This window comes from Numenius arquata, chromosome 3 (assembly GCF_964106895.1).
Source record: "Numenius arquata chromosome 3, bNumArq3.hap1.1, whole genome shotgun sequence".
Lineage (NCBI taxonomy): Eukaryota > Metazoa > Chordata > Aves > Charadriiformes > Scolopacidae > Numenius > Numenius arquata.
Window position 1 is genome coordinate 32,127,719 of NC_133578.1, and position 16,233 is coordinate 32,143,951.

Genomic DNA, 16,233 nt, shown 5'->3' on the forward strand with positions numbered 1-16,233 from the left:
TCTGGTGACATACTCTGATCTGTTTAAGCAGATAAACTTTGACAGCATCTGAGAGAATTGAAATCTTAAAAGGGAAGTAGCAAAATCACCGTGGCTGACTTGTTGCAAGACATGCTAATCCAAACATCAGGAAAACCTCGGTGACTAACAAAAAAGTCATTTGAAAGTTATCCTTTGCTTACAACAGGCCCTTGCATCTGTGACGTGCTGTCATCATGTGCTTATTTTGGCATCCGAAAGGTTCTCTTCTCAGCTCTCCCTTACTCTTTAATTGTAGAACCGGCATTTTCTGGATGGAGAGATGTATAAATTTCAAGTCTGACTTCAAGGTGCTAATGAGTATTGTATTTCTCTACTTTTGAAAGAAGAAATACAACTTCACTTCAGCGCATCTTGTAGCAGAGGTGGGAGAGCACTGACTTTCTCTCGGAAGCACTCAGTGCCTGCATTCTTGGACGACAGGAAAAATGAGACTCACTTACCAAACTATAGCGGTATGGATAAAGAAAGAGTTTAATTTTATCCTTTTTTTGTTTACAATATAATTCAAAGACAGTCTCAGTTTCCCTATTATGTAGAGTCTAAATTAAACCTGTTAATATTTATTAGACAAATCAATGGTTTGCTTAGGCTAAGTGAAGTTTTATGGTACCACTCAGGCACGTGTGTGTACACAGTACTCATGTAAACAATAGCAAGGGAAAATACAAGCAGTGTGTCACTTAAGCCTTATATAAAATCAGCTTGGTAGAACAAGTCGATCTTACAGTGCAAATCTGAATGAGAATAAACAGGATTAAAACTTCCTAAGTTTTGTTTTGAAGCGAAACTCTTAAAGCATAAGAGGAAGAAAAGAGGTTGAAAATTTTAATGCAGTCCTGAGCACCACATCATTTTTTTCAATTTTGTAGAGGAAATGCAATTAGCAACACCTGTTACATGTTTTTGCCCGTCTCAGTCACTACGGCCCACGTAAGCATGCAGAGCGACTGTAGGGAAGAACCACACCGCGGATGGTCCAACAGCAGCCTGTAACAAGACTAAATACATTTTAATGCTTCCAGACTACACTCCTCCTACCTGCAGTACACGCTTCAAGATACCTCTCGAAATCAGGTAACCTGGTCTATACAAGGCAAGTTTATAGCTAACTCTATAGACAGTAACTACGGCTACTTTCCATTCAGACAACATCTCGTGCAATTACCCTGCTGACAATTAAATACAGTGATAAACATGAGACAAAAAGAGCTGCTGAAGGATACAGCTGCTGAAGTACTTAAGTATAGTCTATTTTCTCATTGTTTAAATTCCCTTTACATCCAGGTGGTACAGTTGCTTGAGGTGTGCTTTATTTTATATAAAGAAAAGTAGCATTTAAGGCATGTTTAGTGTATTAAGAAAGAAGACAGGAAAAATAGGTGGACTCCCTTGTTTCCAAGTAAGTATAATGTAGAAAACAAAGTGTAGATTACAGAAATTAGCTGAGTTTAGCCCGTTCTGAACTGCTTAAAGAAATAAAAAGAGGGTCCCTGGCAACCTCGGAGAGAAACAACCAGCTAACTTCTTAAACAGCTAAGCAAAATTCATTTACCATAAGAACACTGCTAGTGCTTTTAGACCCTGCATTCATGTACGCTTAGCAGTATGTCTGCTGTATTCATCTCTAAAACATTTAATTCTATCATTCTAGACATAACAGAATTAAGCAGCACTCATGGAAATTGTCAGTTATTGCAAATCTGCAAATGCAACTTGAAATAAAGATGTGACAGGGAACAGAAGCATGAATCCAGATTTTTCTGTCAAAGAATATATTTCAGGTGAAAACACATTAACATATGTTGAAAACATGATTAAGTCTTGCAGAGAATCGGGTTCGATAATTCAGGTACTTAGAATGTTTTTACTGGGAATGCAAGCAAAGAGGTGCTACAGTGTTATGTAGTGTAACATGAATATTTATGTGAGGTATAATCTGTAAGCAGTTGCCATAAATACGCACGGGTATAAGCCGTTGAGTTTTCTGCCACAGTTACTCTTTAGAGAAGTTGTGGACTGGAGAACAGCAGAAGTCTGCTTTAACAGGACAGAACCTGTCCCCTGTTGTACACAAACCTCTACTGTTAACTAAAAAACAAGTCTAGAAGGTATGTTAGGTGTATATCAAGAAAATATATGTTCAAGAGCATAGTGAAATTGTCCTTTTGGTATTACTAATACTATAGATCCTATTAGTACTTGGATATACATATATAGTGGAATATGCACATCCAAAAGTAAATATTCAAAGCCATCTTAAAAAAATAAAAGCTAAATTAGGAATAAGCTACATTGCAAGAAGCTTCCTGCAGAACTATATATTTAAGGTGATAATCTTTGAACTAAGACTTAGTATCTCCTGCATTCAAAAATGGCTTGCTGTGAAATCTTAATCTCACTTTTCTCCCACCCGATCAGACACATCTTCAGGATTGTGATTCAATGATTGTTTAGCAGCAATTTTAGAGAACTGTAAATTCTTTTATTAACAGGCATTATAAACAGATACTACTACTTTTATTTAAAAACCATGAGTGCCACATTGATGAATATACAGCTCATGAATAACTTAAAGTATTTCCCATATTAAAAGGCAATGCACACAGCATACAAAAAGTATACTAAACAAAGCTATGAGGATACATGATTGAAGTGTCTAAAATGATATATACAGTACATAATGTTTTGTTTATGTTCAGTACAGGCTTCTGTACTGCCATTCCCATCATGCCTCACTCTCCCCTGACACTGAATTTTGCACTTCTTCTTCCAAAATTGGTACAATCAGGTTATCCTTGGACATCAGATTATACTTCATCACGAATTTAGTGAACCGGTGACACAAGAAAGTTTCATTCTGGAGATGAAAAAAGGGGAAAACACAATATATACAGAAGGAATATTTTAAACAATTGAGGAGAACATACCAAAAAAAAAACAACCCACTGATTATATGTAACTACCTCATTAGATTTGTTACAAGTCTTAGAAAGTAGTAGTAATGCTTAAATGGTAAATTTAATGGTAAAGTTGTTACTGCAATTGACAAACCTACTGAAGCTCAAGCTGAAGTTACAGCTCAGTTCAACAGCACTTAGACAACAACACAGTCCTGATCTACTCTCCAAAAGAGAAGTGTACGGTATTGTGAAACCCCTCCTACATGCACTGTCCCCAACAGGGCACAACCATTCCACTGCTGTTAGAGCAACCCTAAATGGGATTTGGCAAAGGTTTCCTTTTACATTCAGCTATACCCCTTATCTCCTTTCTTTCTATGAATTTCTACTTTTCCATTTAAAAAAAAAAATAATTGGAAGTTACTGGTGCACAAGCTGCCACCAGTTACTCTGTTTATTTGCAGTTTTATAATTATGATTCCTTAACTGTTGTGTAATGGATACAAACAGGAAATGTGTACATAAGCAGTACTTGCTATACCGAGTGCTTGAATACATTGAGGAATCTTTAAAACAAGATGGATTTGTACAAAAACTCTCAAATTCTGACCTTTTATCCAAATAAGGGAAACCGTAACTGGGTAAACTAATTATATAAATTTATTTTCATTTATATATATGTATGCATAACATCATAGCATTTCAACTGTAATCTACTATAATCAATAATTCACTTGAATGCAGCTCTTCTAGCAGGGTTAAAAGAAAATGTGTAATACAATTACATCACAGCTATAACTTCAGTAAATGCCCTTCTTTCAAGATGTAACTTGAAACTACTTACTTCATATTCATCAAATATCTGCCGGTGATGAAAATAAGCATGTGAAAATATTCTGTAAATCCTTCGGCACACTGATCCTAATTTGGCTACAGAGGATTCCTTTATGCTAACCCTGTAAGCATCAGGAGAAAGGTTACAAACCAGGTCCACCAAAGCGACTCTCGAGACACACGTTGACATGAATTCCCATTGTTAATACTCTACTATATAATTGCACATGAACTTAATAGACTTGAGCGTTGCAGGTATCTGTGTCTGTGATTGCTTATTTTAGCAAGGAAACTAAAAATGTTGGTGTATACTCCACATTTAAAAATTGTACTCTGGCTACAAGAAAAGTTTTGCCTGTAGTTAACAGAGTAACTGATGATGTTTAAGGGCTGAATTTCTGGTTTCTAGCATTGATGGGCCAAGGGAAGAGGAATTCCTCATTGCCAATACCGGATTCCTACAGAAGCACGGTTTTGACTTCTCCAGTTAGGTTTCCATGATCCAGCACGTGGGCTGCCCAGTCAGAACATTCAGAATCTGTCTTCTGTGATCACTGATGTCCCACAGTAGATTGATGTTGGCTTCTGGAGGCTTTCAGTGCCGTAGTGTTTTAAGTCCTTTGAATCACTGCGTATCTCTAAAGGCCATCCTCTTATTTAGGTTAGCACTACACCAATGGAAGCCCCATGACACCAGCAGGTACTAGTAAAACAGTTTTCACCTAAAAAGCACTCGATACCTCCAGTAAATGGCAAACTATTTGAATAGGCAGGAATTCTTCCTTGGCTTAAAAGTGACAATAGCTCTACCAACAAGTGCCACATGCTGCAGGACTTCTGATATTTCCAGTAGCAGCCTATGAAAAATGTGTTAGGCATTTCCATGTGTTTTGTAAGTGTTTAGCTCCCACCTCCTCCCTCTCTCCCTTCTCCCAAAAGAAAGCATTTTTACCTGCTGGGGAAATATTTATTGCTATTCAGAAGACACGCAGCTCCATCAAGTGTGTGCCTGGTGTAGTCTATAGCAGGACACTACAAAACCAGACAGTGAGTGAGCACATGTATGAGTACACGCATGACACATACAATTTGTTTAAAGAAAAACATTTTCATTATGTTTCTTGATGCTTTTAACCTCATTGGTCATTTTTATTCCCAGAAGTTTCACATAGCTTCTCTGAAGGTCTAACTACATTTCGTCCTGAAGCGAGCCGTTAGTTTTCTGTGTTTCACAGCCCATGTAAACTATTTCAAGAAAAAAGTTACTATGGAAATGTGATTACGCACATGAGTAGTGAATTTTATGCATCTCCTTAAGTAAAGCTGTATAATAAGAATACATACTGGAAGTACACTGAAAGACTATCATTACCTCACAGTTCACGTGTTTCCCATGTAGTCAAGTTGCCAGACTCCTCCTTTTACAGCCTAAATTAACACCTTATCAAAAATAACCAACAAAAAAACCCTAACAAACCCCAAACCAACCAAACAAAACAAAAACAACAACAAAAACCAAAACCTGCACCTAAGTATATCAGTGTTTTTTAATTTTGGCAAAGAAAAACAGTCTTTAGTGTAGCTAAGTGTATAACAAGCCAAGCCCTGGCTCTGCAATCAAGTACATGTAGAGGAAAAGGAAGAAAGAAAAGATGAACTGAGACGGGCTGAGAGCAGGAATGTCTGCCTATTTTGCCATTCCCCAATTTCAAGAAAAAGACTTCTCGGTTCACGTTTTTGTCAGCAGTTCAGGGTTGCATCACCCACTATCTGACCATTAGTTGACAGCTACTACCAACGTGGAAAACAGCTGATACCTGATGCGTGTTCACAGATGAAAAGCAGCCTGAAGTTCTCCAGTCTACCTGAATAAAACAGACTTACTGCATGCCAATGTACTGAGCGGTGATGAGGGCTAAAGGAGGGAGTGTGAAAGAAGTTGGCCTTCAGAGCTAAATCAAGCCATCTCAGGAAATTACAAAAAAAAAAAAAAAAACACCAAACCAAAGCTTACAGGACAAAAAGGATAAGGTTAAGAAGAACCAATACCTTACTCTGGAAGGAAGGTGAAATACAAATATAAATCTGACAGACTGCACTACTACCATAACCAATAGCAACAAAGACCTTCTAAAGGCAAAAAAAAAAAAAAAAAAAAAATATAACAAGTGCTTCAACAGGAGAGCTGAACAAAGTTTAAAGTAATTGGACACTCAGATAGATAAGCTACTGCCAAGCTGATAACTCACTCAACATAAAGTATTTTTATGACTCCACTACATCTTAGGAATAACTTCCCTAAGAATGTGCATGTGCCGTGGCTTTCAGAGTGTCAGGGCTTGTATGTCTAGTGCTATGGACTGAGGCCAAAGTTTGAAGAGGACAGCCTATTCTCAGCATGTACTCTCTTTGAATTAAACAAAGACCTTTTTCCATTGAGTTTCAGGCTGTCTCAACACAATTGAAAGAGAAAAGAGGAGAATGTGCAAAGTCTCTAATACTGTGGTAAAAAGCAGCTCCTTCCTACCTCATCCCATTCTTTTGTAAACAGAATGGGAAAGAAGGAACCCACAAGTGATACTCTTAACCCACGTAAGCTCTCAGTTTGACTAAGCCAGCTACAGCAGTCTCCCCATAAGCATATAAACTATGAAAATAAATCCTACATCAATGAGGTCTGTTTTCCAAAATACATCCGTACCTCTTTGGGAGTTTTATGAGCTGCACAAAGAAAAATCCATTGTTCAGTTGCTGTCATCTGAGTACACGTGTCAGGGTGACATTCACTCTGTTAAAACAATTGTTCAGTTATGAAAACCACCCAACAGCAAAAACGAGCTGATCTTTTCAAATCACTCTTTTGCCCTGTCCCCAACCAAAAAGGTTTATTTGCCATAAGTTTTTAAAACCCTAAAAAGCTCTTACCTCAAACCACTGCTTAAGTCTGTGTATAAATTTAGAAAAACAAAGTTCTGCAAACTCTGCATCTTACCAAAAAAGTGTCTCCTCTCTGATACAATATAAAAATATCAAGAAAAGAATTACCTGAAGTTTGACAGCTAGTCCATTGAGCTCAAGGCAGAATTGTCTAAAAAAATTTAAACATAGCAGCATCAAAATCGACAACTGGTTTTCCCACTGGAAACATCTAATACGAAATAAGGTTATACATTCTGATCTTCACAGATCTCTTAATGTTTTTGGAAATGATTCTTGTAAAGTGGAAAAAAACATATCAGAACATGAAAAAAATAATCTTTAAAGAATACCACCAAGTAATTTCAGCTGATGTCACACCTAAAAGTCAAAAGGCTAGGAATTAACACACTATAAAAAGACTACAAGTTGACAGAAACAGAATTTGCACCAGCATATTTTTTTTTTAACTCAGCAAAACAATTATATTTTAATTCTTACCTGACAGTAGAGGCTGAGCTTAACCAATAACTTAGTGGATGTGTTTAAGATACCAACTTTTTTATGGAACAAAGTGTATTTCACAAGTACAGATTTTTTTTTAAAAAAAAGACAACCAAGAAAATTCATTTCTTAAGAGTGTAAGTTTTAACTTCATATAGCTGGATCATATCCTTCTAAGATATACTTCCTCCAGATCAATTAAGTGGCTAAAGTCTCACCACAGATAGAGTGGGTCTTTTAGAAGTACTGCTTTCACTTGAATGAACTCGAAAGTGCATTCTTTAAATTAAGAGAATTCACCCCTCCATTCTGCAAGAAAAATCTGAATAAATTTTCCAGAAGTGCTAAGTATTTAGTGACAAGTCACTTCTATGAATCTATAATGGTTTTCAGTGTATGTGAAAGGACAGAGGAAATGCTTAACGTGTCTTTTGCAATTGTACGTGGACACTTTTTCCTCTTTTTAGGATTCTCCACATCTATTGGAACTATTGTGGACCAAAGGAGAGAAAAATAAGAACAGGAGGCAAAAAGTCAGGATATATAAATCTAGGAGCAGTTTAGAACTATTCTTATTCCTGAAAGTATATTTGATAAAGGTAGAAGACACTCTTACAAGAAAAAAAAATAATATCAGGACATAAGGACACTAAAGTAAGGCCAGGATAAAAGGATTACTACGTATGTATTAAGAGGGTGTAAACCTGCACTACAACTGAAAAATACTTTCAGGCACAAACTACCTAGGCTGAACATATTTATTATATGGCATAAAACAAACTGAGAGAAGGACAAGAAGTTTTGAGTTTCCTTATAACTAGAAAGAGAACTGTAAGACATAGGTACTCTTGCTTTCCCAGCTAAAGCCTACTTTCCTGCAAGTTCCAGAAAAAGCACTGGGAGCATCTGGAAATCACATTCCCAATTAGTAGAGATGAAGAACTGATGACACCAGGAGAAAGTGCTATGGAAATCCATTACTATATCTTCATATTCAAAAGAACATCTTTTGAAGTGAAAACATCAGAAACACTAGATCAGAGCACATCACAAATCTTTAGAAAGAACAAGGAATTCAGAAAATAATGCCAACTATAAAAACATTTAGTAGTAGAAATATCAGGTCTCATTTAAGTTACTTTTGATCTGTCCTATTCAAAAAGGCTCACTACCACTATCAGTGCACAAAACTTTAGAATCAGGACACAATGCTGACAAAAGATGGATTCTTACCTTAAATGTTCATACTTCCACACACCTTCATCCTGGCCTTCAGGAGGTTCAAGGATCTTATCAATGTTGGAACAGTCTGCCCTTATGTTTTGCTGAATATACTAGGAGGGGAGGAAAAAAATAAATCTAGATCTTGTTGTAATTATAGCAAGACAGTGTATTTAGGACATCTTTGAGGGACTTAGGTTTCCTCTTTACTTAAGAAGTGATTGATGGACTAAAAAGTTAAAGAGTAGATGGGTTGGGTAAGAAAACTGGCATAAAAAATGTGAGATCTGAAAAATACCTTTCCTCCATTAGAAAATGTAAAAAAAATGGGTAAATTTTACAGCTTTTTTAGAACATCCTTCTCAAAACAAAAGAACCCTGCAGGAAACCTCACCATTTTCTTAAATCTGATTTGTTTAAACCAGACATGGGAATTCTAGTTATTTTTGCATACACAATTAATAATTTCATTTTTTTTTTATATACATAGGGTGCTTATGAAGTTCACTTCTGTGCGGCAACATTCCAAGCATATAGCATGCAATAAATAGCATATTTTTACCAAAATACAAAACTTGGGAAACTGTACTTAATAACAGCATTTCACATAAGTAAGAATACCTGCTGAACAGCTAACGTACTATCCATTTCTTCAAAGGATTCATCAGGCCAATTGTAGAAATCCTGTTAAAAAAAAAGTTTAAACCAATTTAACAAAAATGGGGGGGGAGGGGGGAGAAAAAGGGGGAGAAAAGCACACAACCTACAATAAGCTTGAACACGCAGGAAAATAGATGTAGAGGTAGTTTATACAATTCCAGGAAGCTACATCTTAACAGAAGCAGCACACGATCTTGGCAAGAATAGGGTGAAATGGGATTTAAGCTCCTAATGTCACACTAGTAGAACATCTTGAAATGAAAAGTTCTGTGTGACTCAGCGTACCATAAACATCGTCTCTCCCCCACATCTTGCTGTAACACCTATATAGCCTGTATTTTTCAAATGAAGTATTTGCATACAGTGTCCACTTTACATGTTAGGCCATGCAAGAATGGAGAAGAAAAGAGGTCTATAGAGAGTGGCATTATGCAATTATTATTAAACTAAAAAAAACCAGTATATTCTAGGAATAACACACCACCAAAAACATCTTCTTTAAACTGAGATAATATAAGGCAGTGTCAGCCTGACTTGGCACTACATTCTCTTGGTACGGTCAGTATGCTGCGTAACTGCATGGTTATCAGCTCTGCTAACCCACACTGTTTACTACTGTTAATGATAAAACCAATCTGAAGTTTCACCTCAGATCCAGCTGTACTGCAGTGCTCTGCAGCAATTCACATCTGCTGCAACTATCATCCTCCCAGACATGGGCATTTTCTTACTTTGCATTTTTCGCATCTAAAATTTGGTGCTATTCCCTCTTGTTAACCAGAGATACTGCACATCAGCCTCCCGTAGCCGTACTTGCAGATGCAACGATTCAATGAAAATGGTCCAACTGTAAAGCTTAGCAATCTGCTCTTGTGAGAATACTCATCTCTAGAGAAAGCAGTGAACATCCACTGTTGAAGTGTCATTGAGTAATTGTATTTACGTACCGAATAGCTATACCTGTACCATCCAAAATTAAAACTTAAATACAGCCACAAAAAAAAGTTGTATGATTGCATCAATATACACAAAATTCTTCAACCTACATGAACTTTTTAATATACTTTATAATTCAACCAGATCTAGTTCTATGTCCAGCTTACCGTTTTTCAGAATGCCCAAAATTCATCAAACCAAAGGCACATAATATTCCATTTCCTTCACAGATTAAACATGTATAGAATGAACTGATTTACAGGGTTGCGTAATTCTACCTCTGTACACTCTGACAAGGAGTAAGAGGAGAAAGGAGGTGCATTTTCTTACAACATTGTGTCACACACCGCTCCATTTCTGACCGTGAGCTCTCCTCACCAAAAAGTCTTGCATAAAGGCCTTGTGGAAAATTACATCTCTGAAGTAATCTAAAAAACGTAGCTTAGGTGTTTGAGATGTACCTGTTCAAGATGACCTTGAAAACCCAGAAATCAATCAATTTCCTTTTGATTAAGAGAAAGGATTTGACCACAGCCCAGGTTCCCCGTGAGACGAGTGTGGATTACGTAAGGGAAGGATGACTTCTCTCTCCAGAGGAACAGGCCAGGTATCGCCCCTCTGACGATGCACAACTCCCAGCCCAAGTGTGATCACACACCGATTGGCTGGTTATGTATTTAGTATTTTAATAGCAAGATATTTTAATAGTCATAGACTGTCAGTACCAGAAGCACAGCCCTCTGCCTGAAGAAAGCCTAAGACCTGGGCCGCAGTGCTTTGCCTCTGCACAAACCCGGCTATTTCACTCGCCAAGGCGATGGCCGTGCCCGGCCCTGGCAGCACACCGCCGGTGACAGCCATCGGGCTCCGGGACGCCGCTCCATCCCACCACCGACCCAGACGTTGTCACACCACTCGCGCTCCCGAACCAGCACCTGGAAACCCCAGGGAAGCAGGGCGCTCGCCCCGCCGGAAAGCCGCGGGGGAGCCGGTGCCGGCGCCACCTTCTTCCCCGGCCCCGGCAGGGAAGGCGGCAGCCGCCGCCGCCCCCCGACCCACGCCCGCGGCCCGCTGTCCCCCGCCGCCGGGTCTCGCCCAGGCCGCGGCCCAGCTGCGGGGAACAAAGCGAGGCCGCGGAGCCGGGCCCGCCGCCGCCGCCAGCCTGCCCGCCCCGGCGGCCCGGCGGGCAGCGCTGGGCCCCGGTAGGCCCGACGAGGCCTGCGGCGACTCCCCCGACGACCGTCCGGGGCCGGCGCCTCGGCGGCGGCGCTGCCCGAACCCGCGCCAGAGCCGGCCGCGGGCCGCGCGGCGGTGGCGCCTCACCTGGGCCTTGGTGCCCGGCCTGTTCCGCCTCAGCACTGCCGTCCCCTCCGCCATGACCATAGTGACAGCGGAGCCAGGACCCGGATGCGGCAGCGCCGGGCGGGGCGGTGAGCGAGGGGGAGGAACGGGCGCCGCCGTCGCGGGCGGAGGGAGGGAGGAAAAAGGGGCGGAACAGCCGACAGCGAGCAACGGCCGCCGCGCGGCGGGGAGCGGTAACAGCCGCGCGCCGGGGCGAGGCGGGGCGGTTCTCGCGAGAGGAGGCGGCGGGCGGCGAGGCGGGTCTTGGTCTCTTCCCTCCGCCCCATCGGCGCTGCGGTACGTGTTGCTCCTTCTCCCGGCCGCGGGGGTGCGCGGAAGAGCCGCTCCCCGCGCGGGGCTGTTGGCCCGGAAGAGCCGCCGCCGCTTCCTCGGCTGCTTGGGGCTGTCTGTGGGGCAGCGGCGTGTGGGCATTCCGCGGGTTGCACCCGAAAGCTGTGAGGCTTGTGTGAGGGACACCCCCCCCACCACCACCACCACACACACACACGGGAGATGGGGATGGTTTTAATGGTGGTCCTTGCTACTTTCTGTCCAGGTCGCTCGGTGCCCGCTCGGTGCAGCATAAGCTGCACGGTGAGGCCGGTTTCAGGACGACAGGGCTGTAGCAGCGAGCAGAGCTGTTGGTTTTGTGAGGTGAAGCCTCAAGAGATTAACGAGTTGACTGGTTGTTGAGAAAATGCTTTTTTTTTTTTTTTTTTTCAGATTTCATCCTGTTTCATCAGTATCTCTCTGTCAGCAGCTGACTCTGTGCGTGCTCTCCTGCAAGGTCAGTCCTTGCTTGCTCTACACAGGTCTCTTGAGTCTGTACACAAGTCTCTGAGTCTCTACACAGGTCCAACACCACTGAGTCTATGAATTTTTATACAATATAAACCATAAGGATGGGAACTGTTGAACAAATACTTCAAGTCGTTAATACTAACGAAGAGACACCACCCCAACAACAGTGATTTGGGGCAAAATGCTTCAAATGATGTTGGGTACAAAACATTTCAAGGTCTTCAAAGGCAGGATTTGTGAGTTTGGTGTGCAAAGGTCACAGGCTGCTGTGCTAATAGAAAACAGAGTTAGCTTGGGTGTCAAGGCTTACTAAATTGGGTATTTCGAGTGTTGGCTGTATTTGAGAAGAAAACATAAAAAAGGCGCTGTTAGCTTACAATTGCCTGATAAATAGCCAACTATTTGCCCTGTTACAAGCAAATAGACATTTTGGAGGACTAGAGTGGCTCACGTTATTTCTGTAGGATAAGCAAAAAAAAAATTATTTGGAAGCTGCTCTGTTTCTAGAGGATAGATGGTAGAAAGGAGTACAGAATAGGTAAGTAAGGATTAATTGTTTTTTTTTCCTGTGAGCAAGAGCAATGGAGCAACAAGGTAGAGATGAGATACCTCCCCTTATACAATAAATAAATAAATGGTTGCAGTTGTATGTGTTGCTTCCTGAGAAGTGGCGAACCTGATGCTGCCCCTAGTTCCACTGTATTTCAGAGTGAATGCTAAGTGTGGTTTCCCCCATGCACTCAATTCATTTGCTCCAAATAACACATGCTTCCCCATGTTAAAACCTCTTCCTTCCACCCAATGAGAATTATGAGTTGTGTGAAACATTTCTGGACTGAAAACAATGAAAACTCTCTAATTAGGCTTTTCTATCAGAAAGCAAAGCACATTTTGAATACTCATTTTGCTTGGGTAGTGCTGTGACCAGTTCACAGTGCCTGGTTCTGGAGGCCGGGTTAGAGCTGAAAGCTGGACGATGCGCAAACACTGAGAAATGGGTAACGGGGTCATCTCCTGCCTGTGTCCAGGCACCCGGCTAACCAGCAGGTTCTACTGACAGCCAGGGCAGCTCCCTTCGTGTTACACGCTAACCCGGAGGTGGCATTCCTAACTTTAGGGACCTGAGTTCAGTTTGCCTTAGTTACTCTTTTACCCCTGCTCAGCATTCTTGCCCCCAAGGTGTCAGCTATTTGAGGCACGTGGTGAAACTCAGCACTTCCTAGCAGTTTGTGTAAGAAGACGTGAAAAGGTTAATAACATTGGGAGAAATCAGTGCATTAGAATGAAGGGTACAAATGCCCTGTACCTCATTTGATCAGCCGTAATCCAACATTCATTTTTTATGAGATTGACATTATAATTAGCTAGTCCCAAAATAAAAACAATTCTAGCTGTTTAAATCCCTTACAGTTCAGCAGCTTGTTTGATTTTGGCTTTGGTGTTTGTTCTTTTGTTTTGTCTTTTTTTTCTTCTCTATAATCGTTTTCAAGGTTTAACTGATATCTAAAGCACAGAAGAGTTGGGTATTTGACATTTCCATTTGTCCCTGACTTTTATTTCATGGACATCTTGCTTCTAAAATGCAAATAAATCTGGCTATGAAGAAATACCTCTCAGAGAAGTCCATATCTGTCAGGTCAATTTGCAACTGGCTCACGGGTTTGCATAAAAAGAAATCTGCAGTGTTTCTTAATGAGGATGTTACAAGTCTGTAGGTCTGTTGTGTTGCCCCTTGATAATTAACACCGTATTCCTGGAAGCTGCTCATTAGTTTTGTTTTACTGGATTTCAAGTTGTTTTGAAACAAAATCTGAGCAACGGTAATCTCACTTTTTGGTTTTCACTTGGTCCTCATTTTCTTATGACCATCCAGAGTGAAAAATGGAGTATTTGCCCAAAACCTTATTGACTATTCCTGTGCCGTTAGGGACCTGGCCTTCCTTTCTTCTCTACTAGTCTGTAGAAGTTTCATCGTTTGCTTACTTTATGGCAGGATAACATAACCAGGCCGATAAAGGTCTTCTGAAAACAGTATAACTGCTGCTAAAGGAAGCAGTTCTGAAATGTTAGAAAAGTAGCAAAAGTAGGTGGAATCCACCTTGTTTCTTTATGATTCAGACAGCCTGAGGAAAGGCTGGGAAGAACTGTATCCCCCCAAAAAGCAGCTCGGGCAATATGTAACAGTTTTTGCTAAAAACAGAGCTTTGAAATAGTCTAGAAAACAGAGGAATAAAGAAGGCTAGATTCCTACAGGAACAACACAGCAAAGAAAGAGCATTTGTGATTGATTCTGTCCTCCCCGATAGCACCTGGGGGTTATAGAATTTGGCATGCACTTGTGGACTCAAAAGCAGCAACAGCAGATGGATCAACTTCGCTATGTCGTAATTACCTTGTCCTTGCTTGCAGTGATAGCCTCATGGTGCAAGAATAAAATGTTCTGTCTGTCGATCCAGCAGACACTCAAGAACGTCCTCCCTTTGACTAGGCCGAGGAAGGCTCTTTTTTTTTCCTTCCACATTCGTAAATTACTTATCCCCATGAAAGTTTTCACGAAACTGTGACTTTTGTTTTTAAACTAGTGGATACGGCTGTGGTAAATATTTAATTAAATAAGCATGATATCAAGCTGATGAAAATCTGCTGGGGCTGGCACTAGGGTTTGGGGGAGAGGGAGAGACTTGCGTGGGGTGCGCTCGGCAGCGCTGCTGGGCGTGGGCCAGTGCGGTGATGCTGCCCTGGCTGAGGAGTGCGGCGCTTGGGGGTGAAGGGAAGCAGTGCAAGTAGTAAGGGGGTATGTGCTACCTCTGGGTCACCGGCCCTTGGATCACACCCCCTTGGGGTATAAAACGTCACGAAATTATTTGCTGTGAGCAGGGACCCTCTGTAAAGCCTGTCTCTGCAAGACATTGCTGAAAGCAATGCTGAAATGTTAGGCCCAGGTGTTTCTCTGTTGGGAGCTGATTCCTACTGTGTCTTTATCTCCTTGAGATGTGGTCTAGTTTCTGTAAGGTAAGCCATTTGTAAATATGCTAAATACCTTCCCCCTCTTCGGTATGCGACTACAGCAGGATACCTACCTAATCATGGAAGATGAAGGCATGCTTGCTCTAGAGGAAGGTAATACTTCTCAATGAGTTTGTTTCATTACATCATCAATCATCTTTTAAGATACTCATAGTGTGATAATCTTAAGTTTCAGCTGTAATGTGCCCTGCTGTAAACTCCTAAAGTAAAATTTCTATAGGGCAGATTTCAAGAAGTAGGCCTTTTATACCAAAAAATACTATTTTAATTTAGCATCTTCCCTTTTAGTGCACATTTCAGTTCAGTGGGAGTTTAACCACCTCAACAGTGTAACTTTTGCCTGGTTTGCCTACAGCTCTAAAGCCAACGAGCAGCACAGCACCCAACCGTGGGGAGCAAAAGCCAGTGCAGCCAAGATTGTCAGATGTAGCTCCCAACAGAAGAGCTGGGTGCTAACTGCCTTCTAGGTAGAAAAGCAGCTCCAGTTCACCTCTGTGCTGGAGTTTAGCTATGGGGAGGAGGGACACAAACTGCCCTGGCAGAAGATACACTGCATTTGAGAGTATGTCAAAGCTGAAGTCCCCCCCCAGCAGCTACCGAAGTTCTGAAAAGCATTTTTCATTAGTCTTGTTATCTCCAGAAGAAAACAAGGCTTATAGTGTATCTAGCATTGTTGATTTTGAACATCTTGAATGTAATGGGAACCATTTAACTACTGCTATTAAAGTTTCAGTAGCAACAACAATCAGTATAGATTTATTACATGAAAACATTTTAAGGCAGTGTATGCTCTCAGACTGCACTAGAGCACTAGGAACACACTGTATCGAGAGCAGATTTGTCTACTCCTGTGTGAATAACCTTGAATCCTTTTCCAAGGCAGGACAGGGTGGTTAAAATATGCAAATTTGTTGCTTCAGCATTACTTAAGTAACTGTCTTGCTATTTAAGAATGTTGCATTAAGGATAAAGGAAATACAGTTTGTCAAGTCAGCTCTCTACTAAGTTATGGGAAAGCTGGAGATCTGGCCTGAGATAACGTAGTAATCAG

The 16,233-nt window shown here is 41.1% G+C and overlaps 1 protein-coding gene across 2 annotated transcripts; it reads right to left on the reverse strand.

Annotated features, from left to right (window-relative positions):
• Window positions 1-490: 490 nt before the first annotated feature.
• On the reverse strand, window positions 491-11,558 carry MOB4 (MOB family member 4, phocein). 2 transcript variants are annotated; one of them, XM_074144900.1, is made up of 8 exons: window positions 11,337-11,558; window positions 9,039-9,101; window positions 8,430-8,530; window positions 6,822-6,864; window positions 6,478-6,564; window positions 4,729-4,808; window positions 3,787-3,898; window positions 491-2,899 (listed from the first exon to the last, which is right to left on the reverse strand). In XM_074144900.1, exons 1-8 carry the CDS (start codon window positions 11,394-11,396, stop codon window positions 2,768-2,770), a joined length of 678 nt encoding a protein of 225 aa, XP_074001001.1. In that variant the 5' UTR covers window positions 11,397-11,558; the 3' UTR covers window positions 491-2,767. The 2 variants fall into 2 exon arrangements, with proteins under 2 accessions (XP_074001001.1, XP_074001002.1); XM_074144901.1 differs by lacking the exon at window positions 9,039-9,101 and having other exon boundaries at window positions 11,337-11,396.
• Between the last annotated feature and the right edge of the window lie 4,675 nt (window positions 11,559-16,233).